This window comes from Typha angustifolia, chromosome 15 (genome assembly GCF_048772165.1).
Source record: "Typha angustifolia cultivar Huaian chromosome 15, ASM4877216v1, whole genome shotgun sequence".
Taxonomy (NCBI): domain Eukaryota; kingdom Viridiplantae; phylum Streptophyta; class Magnoliopsida; order Poales; family Typhaceae; genus Typha; species Typha angustifolia.
The window spans coordinates 16,809,843-16,824,680 of NC_133253.1; the positions used below are offsets into that span (position 1 = coordinate 16,809,843).

General features: G+C 39.6%; 4 protein-coding genes across 8 annotated transcripts; 1 reads left to right on the forward strand and 3 right to left on the reverse strand.

Annotated features, from left to right (window-relative positions):
• Positions 1–1,174: 1,174 nt before the first annotated feature.
• On the reverse strand, positions 1,175–4,777 carry LOC140778438 (pentatricopeptide repeat-containing protein At4g30825, chloroplastic). 5 transcript variants are annotated; one of them, XM_073123151.1, is made up of 3 exons: positions 4,630–4,777; positions 4,357–4,426; positions 1,175–4,266 (listed from the first exon to the last, which is right to left on the reverse strand). In XM_073123151.1, coding segments are annotated over exons 2-3 (2,886 nt in total). In that variant the 5' UTR covers positions 4,358–4,426; positions 4,630–4,777; the 3' UTR covers positions 1,175–1,381. The 5 variants fall into 5 exon arrangements, with proteins under 5 accessions (XP_072979252.1, XP_072979251.1, XP_072979248.1 ...); XM_073123150.1 differs by having other exon boundaries at positions 4,576–4,735; XM_073123147.1 differs by having other exon boundaries at positions 1,175–4,426.
• Positions 4,778–6,082: 1,305 nt separating this feature from the next.
• Positions 6,083–6,634, reverse strand: LOC140777016 (uncharacterized). Its single transcript, XM_073120917.1, has one exon. It carries the CDS (start codon positions 6,632–6,634, stop codon positions 6,083–6,085), a length of 552 nt encoding a protein of 183 aa, XP_072977018.1.
• A 955-nt stretch (positions 6,635–7,589) lies between these two features.
• LOC140778263 (uncharacterized) lies at positions 7,590–10,896 on the reverse strand. The gene is made up of 4 exons (XM_073122898.1): positions 10,635–10,896; positions 9,780–10,283; positions 8,861–9,105; positions 7,590–8,219 (listed from the first exon to the last, which is right to left on the reverse strand). Exons 2-4 carry the CDS (start codon positions 10,232–10,234, stop codon positions 7,981–7,983), a joined length of 939 nt encoding a protein of 312 aa, XP_072978999.1. The 5' UTR covers positions 10,235–10,283; positions 10,635–10,896; the 3' UTR covers positions 7,590–7,980.
• A 435-nt stretch (positions 10,897–11,331) lies between these two features.
• LOC140778891 (uncharacterized) lies at positions 11,332–14,615 on the forward strand. Its single transcript, XM_073123787.1, has 2 exons — positions 11,332–13,982; positions 14,075–14,615. The coding sequence occupies exons 1-2, from the start codon at positions 11,402–11,404 to the stop codon at positions 14,482–14,484; spliced, it is 2,991 nt and encodes a 996-aa protein (XP_072979888.1). The 5' UTR covers positions 11,332–11,401; the 3' UTR covers positions 14,485–14,615.
• The last annotated feature ends 223 nt before the right edge of the window (positions 14,616–14,838 follow it).

Here is a 14,838-nt window from a genome sequence, read left to right on the forward strand (position 1 = left end):
CTTCACACGTGGGAGTTACATACCAGGAAACCTTTGATGAAAGACTTTTGGTAGGTAAGTTAGATGAAATTTTCCAATCAAACAAGATATTTAAGGTCCCAACTAAATGAGCTGCTCGAGCTCCGCTTCAGCGAGCCGTTTAATTAAATTCGAGCTGAACTTGAGTCCGAGCCGACTTACTCAGCTTAAATATAATATATATATATATAATAATTCTTAGCTTATTTAAGGCTTGGCAGCTTGAGCCCAATCTGACTTGGCTTGAATAATCGATTTAGGTTAGCTCGACTTAAAAATAATTTAGTTTTAAGCTTAGGCTTAACTCCGGTTTAGTCCGACTCCATTTGAGTCCAACTTAAAAATAGGTTTCATTCAAGCTCAAACAATTCGGGCTCTGTCTGGCTTGACTTGAGTTGAGTCACGCTTGAATCCTAAGCTAGACTTAAAAATAATATTAAGCCAAGCCAAAGCCTGCTTGCTCAACTGCGGGTCTTTTACAATCCTACAAGAGATGGAGATAAAATAAGTCTATCTTCTACTTCTATTAATTGAACTCTTAACTTCCGTGTTTACCGTCTTTCTGAGGAAAAAAAGATGTTCTTAGCTTCCGTCGTTTATTTATCTTTCTACTTGACTACTTGTCCTTCATCAAATGGATGGGATTAAAAAAATCATTGCATAAATGGTCATGAAATACTATTCCAGCAATTATTGGTCAGAACGAACTTATCAGCATATAATAAAAGCTGTTAATTTCTGGAGTCATCAGATAACCTTTTTAATAGGTTAAGGTTCTCATATTAATTGTCTTTAGAATTGTCAAAGTAGAAGTTTCTCCTTTTTTTTCCCCTCTAGTACCAAGTCTGATCTTGAATCAAATGGAAGCAACATCTTTGACAACAAAGCACGCATCCTCATTTTGGAATCAGGATGTGGAGATTATGGTTGCTCATGCAATAAATTATGCAATCTTGCAGAAATTAAAAAATAAAATAAAATAAAATGATGGCAAAATATGATTCTATAGTGAATACAATTCAGTCGCGGATATACCCCCTAAAGAAAAACATAAAAGAGACTCTACAAAGAGAGGTAGAGACATGAACATGGTGAGGCATATAACTTATTTAGAATCGTAAGTTTAGTAAAATTCATGAAGAGAAGGAAGATTAAGTTTTCCGAATCATTGTAGTTTCACATGAAATATATGATAAATATACAAATATTATCAAACAATTTGATGAGCTTGGCCAATAAGTTCTGTAATGCTTATGAAGATATCTACTTGCCATCATGTCTGGAGTATGAGAGAACTGGGAAGCAGGAAAGCCTAAGCTACAATCCATCAAGCACAAGCTATAATCAATTGGTGGCCTAACACTCACACAGTCGCTGGAGTATTTTCAACGGGGACATCCATCTGCTTCATCCAGAGAGACCATTTAACAGCTTCTAGAAAGTTTTCATTCCTTTGGAGAGCAGCAATGAGGTTAGTATATGTTACTCGATCAGGATTTATCCTTCTAATTCTCATCTCCTGCACTACATTGACAGCCTCTTCAGCCATTCCAGCTACACCATATGCCTTGATCAAGGTATTGTAACTGTACAGATCAGGTTCGAGGCCACGATCTTTTAATTCCGCAAGGACATTAGCAACCTCTTCAATCCATCCCTTCTTTCCATAAATATTGATCATAATATTATATGTATAATGGTCAGAATCACATTTTGCTTCCTTCATGTTCTGCAATACATGATTAAACTCCTCTAATTGGTCTTCCTTACCATATGCATCAAGCATACAATTGTATGCTTCAAGTGATATAGGATATCCAGCTTGCTGCATTCTTTGGATGAGAGATCGCATGCTCTTAAAGTCCTTGCTTTGTCCATATGCTGCTATAATTGTATTGTACGAAATAATGTCTGCCAATCCCTGTTTGCGAGCCATCCAAAATACCTTCCTAGCCTTCTTTAACAGTCCGGCCTTACCATATACATCTAGCATCACATTTAAGGTAATGGTGTTAGCAGAATATCCATGGTGAATCATCTCATCAAAAAGTCTAGAGAGTTCATCCACAGGTAAGGCACGCCCACAACAGTTTATAATGCAGTTATACATGGCCTCATCCCACTTAATCCCAGTCTTGAGTATCCAGTAGTAGACATTTGACAGCTTCTCAAGCATACCACATCGTTGGTATGTGCGGAGCATATCACGAAAAAGATAAGTATCTGGAACAATGTCTTTCTGTTTTTCCATCATGTCCAAAACTAAACAAGCATCTTTTAACTGGCCAGCTTTGATATACATCCTCACAACAATACTGTATGCAATCATATCCAATGTGGACCCTGATGATTTCAGCTTCAGGTACAAATTTTCAGCATCAGTAAATCTGTCCATGGCACTGAAAACATCAATCATGGAGCTTGTGATATGGAGATTTATCTGCATTTCAGATTTTGGCATCTGATCATAGATCTTGACAGCATTCTCATAAGAACCTGCCTCCTTGCAAGAACATATCAAAAGATGGTATAGATTGTCTTCAAAATCAGAATCTTCCCACCTCTTATCACGTAAAACTTGTAAAGCATCATCCAACAAAGAATTCTGAATATACGCCATTACTAAAATAGAACAGGAAGTAGGATCAAGCAAAATGTCCTCATAAAAGGAAGCTTCTAGAGTAGGAAGAACATTATCTAACCTTCCGACCCTTTCATATGCCTGAAGAAGGCTACCAACTACTGAAGAACACTGACAGCCTGCTGCCCTCATATCTTTAAGAGTCTGAATAGCCCCTTCTTCATCTCCATACCTTGCTTGTAAGTTGATCATTGTGTAAAAGTTTGACGAGCTTGGTTGAAACCCCAATCTCTTGAGTTCCTGATAGTAAAACAATGCCTCCACATAATTGTTCACTCTACCAAAACCCTCAATCATTGATCTATAAGTTGTTTCATCTGGTACTAAGCCAACAAGATGAAGACTTTGAAATATACTTTTTGCTGCCTCAGTGTTAGACATCTTTCCATATCCAGTGATCAATGTGTTGTATGCAACAATATTTGGGGAAATTCCTGCCTGTAACATTGACTTCAGAACCAATTCAGCCTCCTCTAGTTTACCCTGTTGACTGTAAGCATTAAGTTGAACCAACCAATTTTCTACATTTGGAAGCACTTCATCCTTTTTCATCAGATTGATGGTCTCCTCTGACTTAGCATACAATCTCAAACGTGTATAAATTGTAATCATTGCCGAGTAAGCACTAACGCACTTAAGTTTGCATCTTCTCATGTTGGAGAAGACACACTCAGCTTGCCGAAGACAGCTTCTCTTTTGGTAAAGACCCATAAGCATGCCAATAGTAGCAATATTAGGCTGCACTCCTCTTTCTAGCATCATCTGAAACCACTTCGTTCCCCACCAAACAATTCCTCGTTTGGCACAAACATATATGAGAGAGTTAAATACTTGAACATTCAATTCCAATGCCGACTGAACAGTCATTTCTTCAAGTAATGATTTGGCTCTAGACCAATCCTCTTTCCTGGCAACTGCTCGAAGGACTACGTGATAAGCATCAGTATTCTCCTTAAGCTTTCCGTTACTTCTCATCCACTCGAAAAAGTTGATTGTCTTCTCATCATTTTTCTTCTCAAGGCGCTTTAAAACAAAATTACACTGCTCCATGCTAGAATTAGAGCTGATAGCAGATAAATCAAATTCTACTTCACGATCATTTCTCGCAAACTCAAATGCCCGTGCCTTTTTAGTAAGAATAGGCTTTGAAACTTTGCGTCTTGCCGACTTCTTACTACTCAAAAGTCGTTTCCATATCTTTCTTTCAGTCTTTTTATCACCACTGTTCTTGAGACTTGTATCTTGGAGATCCACCATATTTGGAACAGACTTATTCCAAGTCATGCTCAGATCCAACAAAGATGCATGACCAGCATGACTTGTTTGAGATTTCTTAACTAAATCAGTTATCAATTGGGATTCTCCAATGCCTTCTAAACCATGAACTTTGGTGTTCTTTAACCGAACTTTAGGGTTGGTACTCCACCTATTGATGCCAACTGCAGTAGACAACTGAATACCCCAAATAGATTCCAACAAATGCTCCTCTTTTCTAGAATCAACCCCTAATCCACAGCATTTGACATCCCTTCGAACTTCCTTTTTCCAATCTACCACATATCCGATGTTAATAGACGATACCCATGAATTAGAACTAGCAACATCCACTGCGGAAAGAAAGGAATTCCCATAAAAATTGCATCTTTTTGATTCAAAAAAATCTTGTGCAGCAGAAAATCTCAGAGAACCCATCCTACTCAAAGCCACACATGGGAAATTCGTGAATAAGTGCAAGGTCCAAATATGGGAACTTCAGGAACAACCCCACTGCAGTGAAAATTGAAACCGAACATTAATTAGCCAACTCCGAATAGCATTACGAAAACTGAAATCGAAGCAAGCATTTGGTGGAAATAAGGGATTTGCTAAGCATCTACAAGAAAAATAGCAGTATTCTCTCCTTTTCATTGTTCAACCTCAAATTTTGGTCAAGGGCCGCTGATGGAGAACAGACGACGAAATTCTAGTACCTCGGAGTTAACGGAGAAGGATAAGGAAGATTCGAGTCTCTGAGATCACCTTCTTCTCAGCCCCGTAGCATCCCCGAAGCACTGAGAGCTGTTTCGAATCTAATTATCAAATGAATATGAAGGGTAAAGGGGTTTATATATGGAAGACTGTAGCCAGCGAACTTTGCGCTTCTTATCCCGCTTCCCTTCAGTAGCGTTTTTCTCCTTTTCTTTTATCAATATAATTTTTGGGGGAAAATCTTTTATTTTGGGTATTTCTAAATATTAAGAAATAAATATAATTTTCTTTCTAATCCTAAAACTTAAGAAGTGGATAGCTTGTTTTCAGCCCTTAGTAATTTTGGAAACTGAATATTATAATATTATTTGTTAGATTAATTTGTTGACAGAGATTTTATTTTGTATGGAAATACTATGTTTTAATTTTCAATAAAACAGAACCATAATAATAATATGATTTTTTTTTTAACAATTAGACTTGGGACTCTCAAAACTAAATTGTTGCCCATTTACAGATTGATCCTCTTAATTATTTAAAAAAACATTTCTCCAAATATCTATTCTGTTAAGTATCTTATAGATTTTTTTTTGGTGGAATATGTTAATATTAGGTGATTAATTTTAGGTCTTATAAAAAATATAGTTTTTTCTTCATTTTAGAGGAAAAACAGAAAGAAAAATTAAGCGTAAAATAATTATTTGATGTTTCGATGTTTTCATAGTTTAAAATATTAATGCATATTATTTTATAAAATCAAATCAAACTAGTGAAATTAAAATTTATATATTATTTATAATTAATATATATTAATAAATATAAATTGAGTCTAATTGGAGTATAACGGTAACCTCATTGAATAAGCTTGACTCTTTTCAGCTTGATTATTTTGACAGCCATAGTTGTAGATTCCTTACAATTTTCTTTTTTTTCTTCGGTCTCTTTATTTGGCTACCTCTTTATTTCTGCCTCTCCTTTGGTTTTCTCTTCCTTCGCCTCTATCCACTTTCTCTTATTTTTCTCAACACTTTCTTATTTCTAAGCTTATGGTATGCAATTGGCTCTATCCGCTCATATTATGTATGATTTTCAATATTTCTTTGGAAAAAAAATTACATAAGTTCGTATATTTTCATCGGCCGTTATAATAAATGATATCAGATTAATTATTCATCAATAATTCCCTCTTATTACCAATCCAGTGAGTCGTAAATAACATTGCTACTCAAAAGGAAAAGGAAATAAAAGTTGCTGAAGAAGGCTGCCTATTCCACAAACCACGTCCATTCACGTTAACGCCTCATGAGCTTATTCAAGATACACGTTGAACCGCAATACAAGTACTCATTAAATAACCATCTCTCACTCACTCACTCACTCTCTTGAAAGCAATGTTAAATAATTATCTCGAAGGCTTATAAGATTTCCCTACGATCACCATATATGGTAGATAGACTAATCAATAGATTGCAAAAACACTAGACCGTAGCAAACTCCACACCTTTTCCACATCATCCTGTTCTCCTGTGACAGCGGTGACGCCACGTTCAATTTCTTGAACATCTCCTCGCACTTCCTAGACGCCTTACGTGCGCTAGCAATGAGATCCAACGCAGCGTCATTCAACATCTTCTTCGACGTCTCTGCCTTCGCTTCCTTGAGATCATCAATGGCCTTCGTGTAAAGCGTCCAGCATTGGCTCAGCGCCGTCTCCTCCGACAAGCCCGGGTGCTGCTTCGCAAGCTTATCAATATTGGAGAGGGTGGCGTCGGCGCCGGCCATGGTGATGTCGAACGCGATGTTCATGAGTCCGGCGACGTTGTCGACGGCGAAGCTGCGGGGATCGGATTGGAGCACCGAGACGCAGTCCCTGGGGTGGCGGATCTTGGAGCACGTGAAGTCGAGGAATTCCTTGTCGGCGAGGGAGCGGGGAAGCGAGAGGGAGAGGAGGAGAAGGAGGACGTATAGGGGCTTGGCGCCGGCGCCGGCGGTGGTGGTGCAAGCCATTGGATTGAGTTCTGAGGTTGGAGTGGTGGTGTATATATATATATAGTTGATTACAGTGTGACGTAAAAGTGGCAAGCTTTGATATCAGTGTCGATCAGAGGAAGGGAATTAGTCAGGAGGTTTGGAGGGATTAGTAAACGAGTAATGCTAGGTTCCCATAAAATCTCCATTTAGATTCCTCCTACAAATGATATTTTTGGATTTGCAACTGTGGAAATTATGATTTAAGGCCGGATTCGGTGGATCGCATATTTGGTCTGTTCATAATTGGATCATTAGTCGAACTTCATGCAAATACTAAACTAATCTTTAGAAGCAAATCAACCGTATGGATACGATTGTGTGATCATTAGACAGCAAATCAACCGATTCATTTGTTACCTTCTTCTTCGATCGCTCGACATAGTCACATAGCTATTACTTGGAAGAATTATGATCATTTCCAACAATGAATTTGATTTCATTCTCTACTAAGAAAGATAACATAGAGCAATGTTATACCCACAAACATTTGGTAAACATTCTATAAATAAGATGTGGCATCATCTCTTTATAGTTTCTCTCTCCATCTCATAACCATCATTATTGATTGATAAAATAAAGCAGCATTAAAAGAGTTTTGGTCAGAGGGGGATCATTTTGTGTGTATATATTTCTTTCCCATTACACAAGAGATGAAGACCAAGTACTAACAACAATAACAACAAAAGAATGACTTATGTCTTCTAATATTATCGACCCTTCGATCTCTAAGGGCAAAGATTATTTTTCCAACCGTTGAAGGGGCCTTTCGCAACTAAATACATTATTATTTTTTTATTAATTAACAATATTAGATTGTAGTGCACACAGTCTGTGTAAGCTACCTACACTTTATTATATACAAAAATACGTGAAAAGTACATACATTTAGTTTTTAAAAATCTAATCTCACTAGTTAAAAAAGCAATTGTAATTAAATCATAAACGCCTCACGGTGCAACAATTCTTATTAATCTCACTGTCTTTTGCACGACCACCGTTGTCATAATTTCATTCACATTCTCACTGAACAGACTGCTCTAGAGTCTAGCAAAGATTACAGTCCGACAAAACAATTCTATTACAACAAATAATTAACAAGTTGCATACCCGAGTATTATGATTGTAGATCTTACAAATGCTTGTATAGAGGAAGATTACAAAATCTTTTAGCCAAAAGAAATCATTCCCTGAAGCTAAAAGGATATCCCTTCTGCAATTGAAATGATTTTTGGTTCTTGATGTTGGATGTGAACAAGCATGGTGGACCACCTTTGGGCGGATCCAGGTGATTTCCTTTACCTCCTGCAGAGTCTGGATTGATACTACTGCACCTTGAGCCTTGCAAATGTCAAGTAACCAGTGTGTCCTCTTGCACTGCTGCAAGGCCTAACCATGACAGAACCATTGTTCTCTAAGCTATCAGTGTTCTTCCCATTTGGCAAGCAGTGCCTTCTCTTCTGAGGAAGAGGACCAGTGGTGACACCCTCTTCAACTGCGTTACTCACTAGTCTACACTCTCGAATTTCGTAGGCACGAAGAAGAATTTCAAATGTCCTGATATCTGCACATAAGCATAAGAACCAGTAAGCCAAAATGTTTGAAACAATATTAAGGTACTTACGGTGGACCGGTCGAATTGAATTATGCACTTCAGTGTCCCAATGAATCATAGGTGTTGTAACAACAATTTAATCTTCTAGTGATCTAGTCTTTGTGCACTGACAAGTTTCGCCATACAAAAACACAATCATTAGAGATGCTTTATCCTATCAATTAAGGAGGGAGTAAGAAGTCTCAAATTCTCAATGGAAGGATCAAATAAATAACTTTCAGTTGGCATGATAATTGATTTTTCAACCCCTTGAGATATAAAAAAATGATGCAAAAAGTTCTTTCATTAGCCCAAAAATTGAGTAAAATAAAAGTAGCTATAACACTCCCACTTATTTGGGTTGGAGAGATATATATTTGACACTTCCAGTAGCTTGTTAATATTAGAGAAGAGGCTGGTGCGCAAGAAATGTAACAATATTCCACTGAATTTGAGACTTATTATTGGACTATGAATATGTCCATTCAACTTCTATCAAATCAATGTAGTTACTCTAGTTTCCATCTTTTTGTTCCCATATAATAAAGTAATAAATTAATTGATCTTAGAGAGGGATGAAAAGTAAATGGATAAAAGAAAAAGGGACAAACCTGTAAAGCTTGACTGCAGAGTTTCACATGTGCGCTGAACTTGCTCAATGCATGGGGAGAATGAGCACAATACTCCGTCTTGCTTCAACATTGTCTCAACAGATGGTACTGCCAGCCAAGGTTGTGGGAGGTCTAGGAAAACAGCATCAGCAGATCCACTATATTCTTTGGGAAATCCTTCCCCTTGGATATCTCTAACACCAACAGTGATCAAACTGCTTAAACCATTTCTCTCAAAGTCTTCCCTGTTGACAAGGAGAAAAAAATAATTAAATACCAAAAAGAAATGTCACTCTTCTTAGGCAGGCAAAATAAGTTATTGACACCTGACAAAGAGTTCCAGAGTAGCATCATTCATTTTCCACTATGTACACCATAAATGCCACCTAAGAATCACTTGCATAAGTGACAGAAGAAGCATTTATCATATGACTATGCATGGCATTACACAGATTTTTGATAACTATGACCTTACCAGAAAAATAATGCAACATTACACTAATAAGCAAATGGTTAGATGGCTATGAGCATTCATAAGGTAAAAGATGTGGAGAAGTAACCTGGAAATGAGCACTATGAGCATAAAATCTTGAATCAATATGACTATATTGTGCACAGTGTGTGCTGATAGACTGCAAGCACAGGTGTCTCGCAGAACCTTAATCCTTGATTCGTGGAGGCCCTTATACATGTTTCAAACTCCTTTTCCCATATATGCTTGACTTTATTAACACTACGGTTAAGCAATTTTTCAGAGTTAAATTATGTTCTTTCAGATACCTTTTTCTTTGCTTACCCAGTCTTTATATTCTAAATTAAACAAAATTTACAATATGAGACAGTATTATGAATATTTAATTTAATATCATAACAAAATATATAACTACAGTCACTCAGTGGCCATACTTTTATGGCTTACCTAGCCGAAGCTGCGCGTTGCTCATGAAAATCGAAGGTGAATACCTGCCCAGAAGGTGCAACAGCTCTAGCAAGAGAAGTTGTAAGAGAACCACTTCCTGTGCCCGACTCGAGAACCAGGCAGCCTGGGACAATTTCCAAGTAGGAAATGACAAAGCTAATATCTGCTATATATAAAATCTGAGTCCGATGGCTAAGCACTAAGGTCCATAACTCTGGAGTTGGGGCTAAGAGATATACAAATCCACCTTTGTTGCTTAGCACCTTCGAGCCAAAAGGTTTTCCTATCCAATCAGAATGTTTAAAGACTCCAAATCTGTTTTGGAGTTCAGAACCTTTACAAACTTTGATTGCCTTCATGTTATCATGCCTTTCATAGACAATAACCAAATCCCCGTCACAGATTTTTCGCTGAAATGAGATCTTTTTTGATGAATCAAGGGGCACCATTGACATAATGATATACAATTATTGAATATGGAGAATATATATTCTTTAATAATTCCTGCCAAGAAAGAATAATCCAAAGATTAGACTTTCAATACTGATAAGAGGAATAATTCATGCAAAATAGAATAGTTAACTGAATAAGCTATAAGATATCTCATTAAAAAGCTAAGAACTTCCCGATTGCTCTATCAAAATTGTGCTTAAAAAAATTAATGCACAGCAAGGATATGAACTAACCCAGAACTCAGAAAGGATTCCCCAGCAAACGAGACACAAATAAAGCAAATAAAGCTAACTCAAAGAGCAAAACATAATCGAATAATCTAGAGATTAAGCAATCAATTTGTAGGGAGGGGAGGGATTGAAGAGAGAGGGGAGCGATTGAGGAGAGAAGAGAGAGAGTTACCGCTTAGATCACACCCCTCTAGAGATCGGATTCCAAGGGTTTTGCAGACAGAGCTACTGTTGAGGTTTTTGCTTATGGACTAGAGGTAGAGGTAGAGGGAGATTAATAGGCCTTTCTATGTAAGCCCGGCCCGAACGCTAATGGGCCCAACTATTTTGATCGGATTAGGATTTCGGGCCGATCATGAGATTGCGAAACCGGGAAAGACGAGCGGCGGAGGGAGAAGGAGAAGAAGATGAGGCAACGGCGAAGAGGGAGGGAGGGCATGCGGATTAGGGCTTTTTTTTAGTGTTTAAAAGGGTCGAGCATGGGCAGGGTTACGGGCTTTGTGTCAAGGGCCGGATCGAACTAGGCTTCGATCGGACGGCCCATTTACTCATTCCTAGTCCTATGTAGACCACCACTCATAGGTGGCACTGCTACTCGCTCACTCATTGGCTCATTGCAGGCTTTTCTCTCCAACATTCTTGCGAACCCCCACTGTACCTAAAAATCCCATCACTCCTATCCATCTCTTTCAGCACTTCCTTGTGGAGGTGCATTCTAGCAGTCAGCACCCACTTGATATGTATATTGTACCCACACACAAAAGCATAACAACTTGTATAGCGTAATCATATCTATCTTGTGGTCTAGCTCTTTCTCCCTAAGTTAAAGGCTAGCTACGGATTAGACACTCCGTTCCTCACAATGAAAAGTTGCACATAAAATTAATTAACTACAACCCAACCAAGTGGAGAAGCCATGCATGTAAGTGGAGAGGCATCATGGACAAAGACATAGCTACTCCTACCTCGCTGCCTTTGCCCACGAGAATGATGACCTTCATGGGTGTGAAGCACACCATCCTCCTCCTCCTCCTCCAGCACATTGCGTCGGCAAATGAGGCCTCACTCCTCGGGCGCCATCGCCGTGCATTAGTTTTGCAAGAAAAGTCCGCTCTTCTAACCTTCAAGAGCACCTTAACTTTGCAGTCTCAATCGCTCCTCTACAACTGGAATGAGTCCACCGACGTCTGCAACTTCACGGGCGTCTCGTGCAACCGCCGGCGGCTCCACGTGGCGCATCTCAATCTCAGCCGCAGGCTTCTCGCTGGCAAACTCTCCCCTGCCCTCGCGAACCTCACCGGTCTCATTGAGCTAGACTTGTCGGAGAATCTCCTTACCGGAGACATCCCTCCCGAGTTCTCCAACCTGCGCCGCCTCCTCATTCTTGAGCTCTCCGGCAATAAATTACACGGCCAGATTCCGGAGTCTCTTGCTACGATTGGTAGCCTTGGCTATCTCAACCTGGGCAATAATGATCTTGTAGGGAAAATTCCAGCTTCAATATTTCGCAATTGCACTCATTTGGGTGCTATAGATCTCTCAGATAACAATCTCTCAGGTGAGATACCAAACGAAGTTGGTATATATCTACCAGTATTGCTAGTGCTCAATCTTTATTTGAATAATTTGAGCGGAAGACTCCCCTTGTGGCTTTCAAACTCGTCGTTTCTAGACCAACTGGACGTGGAAAATAACTATCTTTCAGGAGAATTGCCTGGTGACTTCATATCAAACATGAACTACCTAGAATACCTTCACTTGTCATACAACTACTTCACCAGCAGCGACGGTAACACTAACCTCGAGCCATTCTTCGTCGCGCTTTCAAACTGCTCGGTCTTGCGGGAGCTGGAAATGGCGGGGCTAGGCGTCGGCGGCCGGTTGCCTCGAAGAGTTGGCCATGTCACCAAGAGCTTGTCGATCGTCAACCTCGAAGAGAACATGATATCGGGGCCAATACCGCCCGACATCGGCAATCTCGTGAACATTACGCTGTTGAATTTGTCAAGCAACCTCTTAAATGGATCGGTTCCGGCGGAAATCGCCCGGTTTCCGATGTTAGAGCGGCTGATCTTGTCTAATAATTTCTTGAGTGGTGCAATACCTACAGATATTGGAAATATTAGTTCAATGGGTCTTCTTGATCTATCAAGCAATAGATTGTCCGGCGAGATTCCGGTCAGTATTGGAAATCTTAGTCGAGTTAGTGAGATTTATCTGCAGAGGAATCAACTATCTGGAGAAATACCAGCTAGTCTTGGGGGTTGCATGAGCTTGAACAAGCTAGACTTGTCATATAATAGATTAACCGGGAGGATACCTGAGGAAGTATCAGGGATTGCAAAGATATACTTCAACCTCTCACACAACCAGCTTCAAGGTCCTTTGCCAATAGGGCTCAGCATGATGGATCAGGTCCAAGAGATTGATCTCTCATCAAACAACCTCAGTGGTGGAGTCATTTCTCAACTCTCTGCTTGCGTGGAGCTAAAGCTCATCAATTTCTCACACAATTCACTCCAAGGGAGGCTACCTGAATCTCTTGGGTATCTCGAAAGCCTCGAGGTTCTCGATGTCTCTTTCAATTATTTGTCTGGGGAGATACCCTTGAGCCTTAACAAATGCACCAGTTTAACCCTTTTGAATCTCTCATATAATGACTTCATTGGCAAAATTCCAGTGGGCGGAGTCTTTTCATCATTCAGCAACCTTTCCTACGTTGGCAATCCACATCTCTGCTGGTTGTTAACATGTCACAGGCATCAACAACGGTTGCACTCTCGCAAGTTTCTGGTCATAGTATGTGTCAGTTCATCTGTACTAGCTTTCTTACTAACAGTATGTTGTGTTATTGGCGGTAGAAAGATCAGAGAGAGAATTATCACCATTAGAGGAGATATTTTTGGCGGCTCGTCCCCGGTAATGAAGTCAAACTACCCGCGGATAACCTACCGAGAACTCATAGAGGCGACCGAAGAATTTAGCGAGGAAAGGCTGATCGGGGCTGGTAGCTATGGCCGCGTCTACAAAGGGATGTTAAAAGATGGAACAGTTGTAGCTGTTAAAGTCTTGCAACTTCAAACAGGGAACTCGACAAAGAGCTTCAACAGAGAGTGCCAAGTACTGAAGAGAATTAGGCATCGAAATCTAATGAAGATTATAACAGCATGTAGTCTACCAGATTTTAAAGCTCTGGTTCTTCCTTTCATGGCAAATGGTAGCCTTGAGAGCTGCCTCTACTCGGGAAATCATGAACTGAGCTTGATACAGAGGGTGAATATTTGCAGTGACGTAGCTGAAGGAATGGCATATTTGCACCATCACTCGCCTGTGAAAGTTATACACTGTGATCTGAAGCCTAGTAATGTTCTTCTCAACGACGACATGACTGCTTTGGTTTCGGACTTCGGGATCTCGAGGTTGGTGGCCAATGTTGGAGGAGGAAACACCACTACACTAGATAATGTTGGTGCTTCTACTGCAAACTTGCTCTGTGGATCCATTGGATATATAGCACCAGGTACATTTGCTAATATTGCTTTACTTTGGAAGTACAGTAGATATCACCAGTTGTATCTTTATTTCAATTCTATGATCTTTATTAATATTCAGAGTATGGATACGGCTCGAATGCGTCGACGAAGGGCGACGTATACAGCTTCGGCGTCGTCGTCCTTGAAATGGTGACGAAGAAGAGACCCACAGATGAGATGTTTGAAGGAGGACTAAGCTTGCACAAATGGGTAAAAAGCCACTACAATGGGAGGGTGGACATGATGATAGATTCAGGATTGGCTAGTATGCTGAGATATCAAACACCTGAGGTGAAGAGGATGTCTGAGGTAGCCATCAGTGAGTTGCTGGAATTAGGCATCCTCTGCACCCAGGAGAGCCCATCCACCAGGCCCACAATGATGGATGCAGCTGATGATTTGGATCGCTTGAAGAGGTACCTTTCAGGTGACACAACTGCCACTTTTGCCTCTTCCCTTGGCATGTCATCTTCCACCTTTGGAGAATAAGTAGCAGATTACAATGGGCTCCCTTCTATTTGGTTTTGGAGATTCAAATAAAATTCTTTTGTAAGATTTATACAAAGACCATTTCTCCTTTTTTTCTGTACTTACTCTAAGGTATATTTGCATCAAGAGTTTACAAATAATATTCTCAGTTACTAAGAACTCTGTGGCAACAATTCAACCCAAAAGATCAAGCACATAGAAGAAATTGTGTAGATATAGCATCAAATAGTCCTATAGGCTTTCTAGAGCAAAGATATATGCAGCACAAGGAATCTAGTGGTCCAAAAGAAGGGATTCACTCATAGCCAACATGCATAATTTTAATCAAAAACAAGATATGGCCTTCCACAATCT

Coding starts and splice junctions, on each gene's coding strand:
- LOC140778891 (XM_073123787.1), top strand. CDS start 11,402: ATGGACAAAGACATAGCTACTCCTACCTCGCTGCCTTTGCCCACGAGA. Junction 13,983..14,074: donor CATTGGATATATAGCACCAG/GTACATTTGCTA, acceptor ATTAATATTCAG/AGTATGGATACGGCTCGAAT.
- LOC140777016 (XM_073120917.1), bottom strand. CDS start 6,634: ATGGCTTGCACCACCACCGCCGGCGCCGGCGCCAAGCCCCTATACGTC.
- LOC140778263 (XM_073122898.1), bottom strand. CDS start 10,234: ATGTCAATGGTGCCCCTTGATTCATCAAAAAAGATCTCATTTCAGCGA. Junction 9,106..9,779: donor CAACGCGCAGCTTCGGCTAG/GTAAGCCATAAA, acceptor CCTTGTCAACAG/GGAAGACTTTGAGAGAAATG. Junction 8,220..8,860: donor TCTGCAGTCAAGCTTTACAG/GTTTGTCCCTTT, acceptor GCTTATGTGCAG/ATATCAGGACATTTGAAATT.
- LOC140778438 (XM_073123147.1), bottom strand. CDS start 4,351: ATGGGTTCTCTGAGATTTTCTGCTGCACAAGATTTTTTTGAATCAAAA.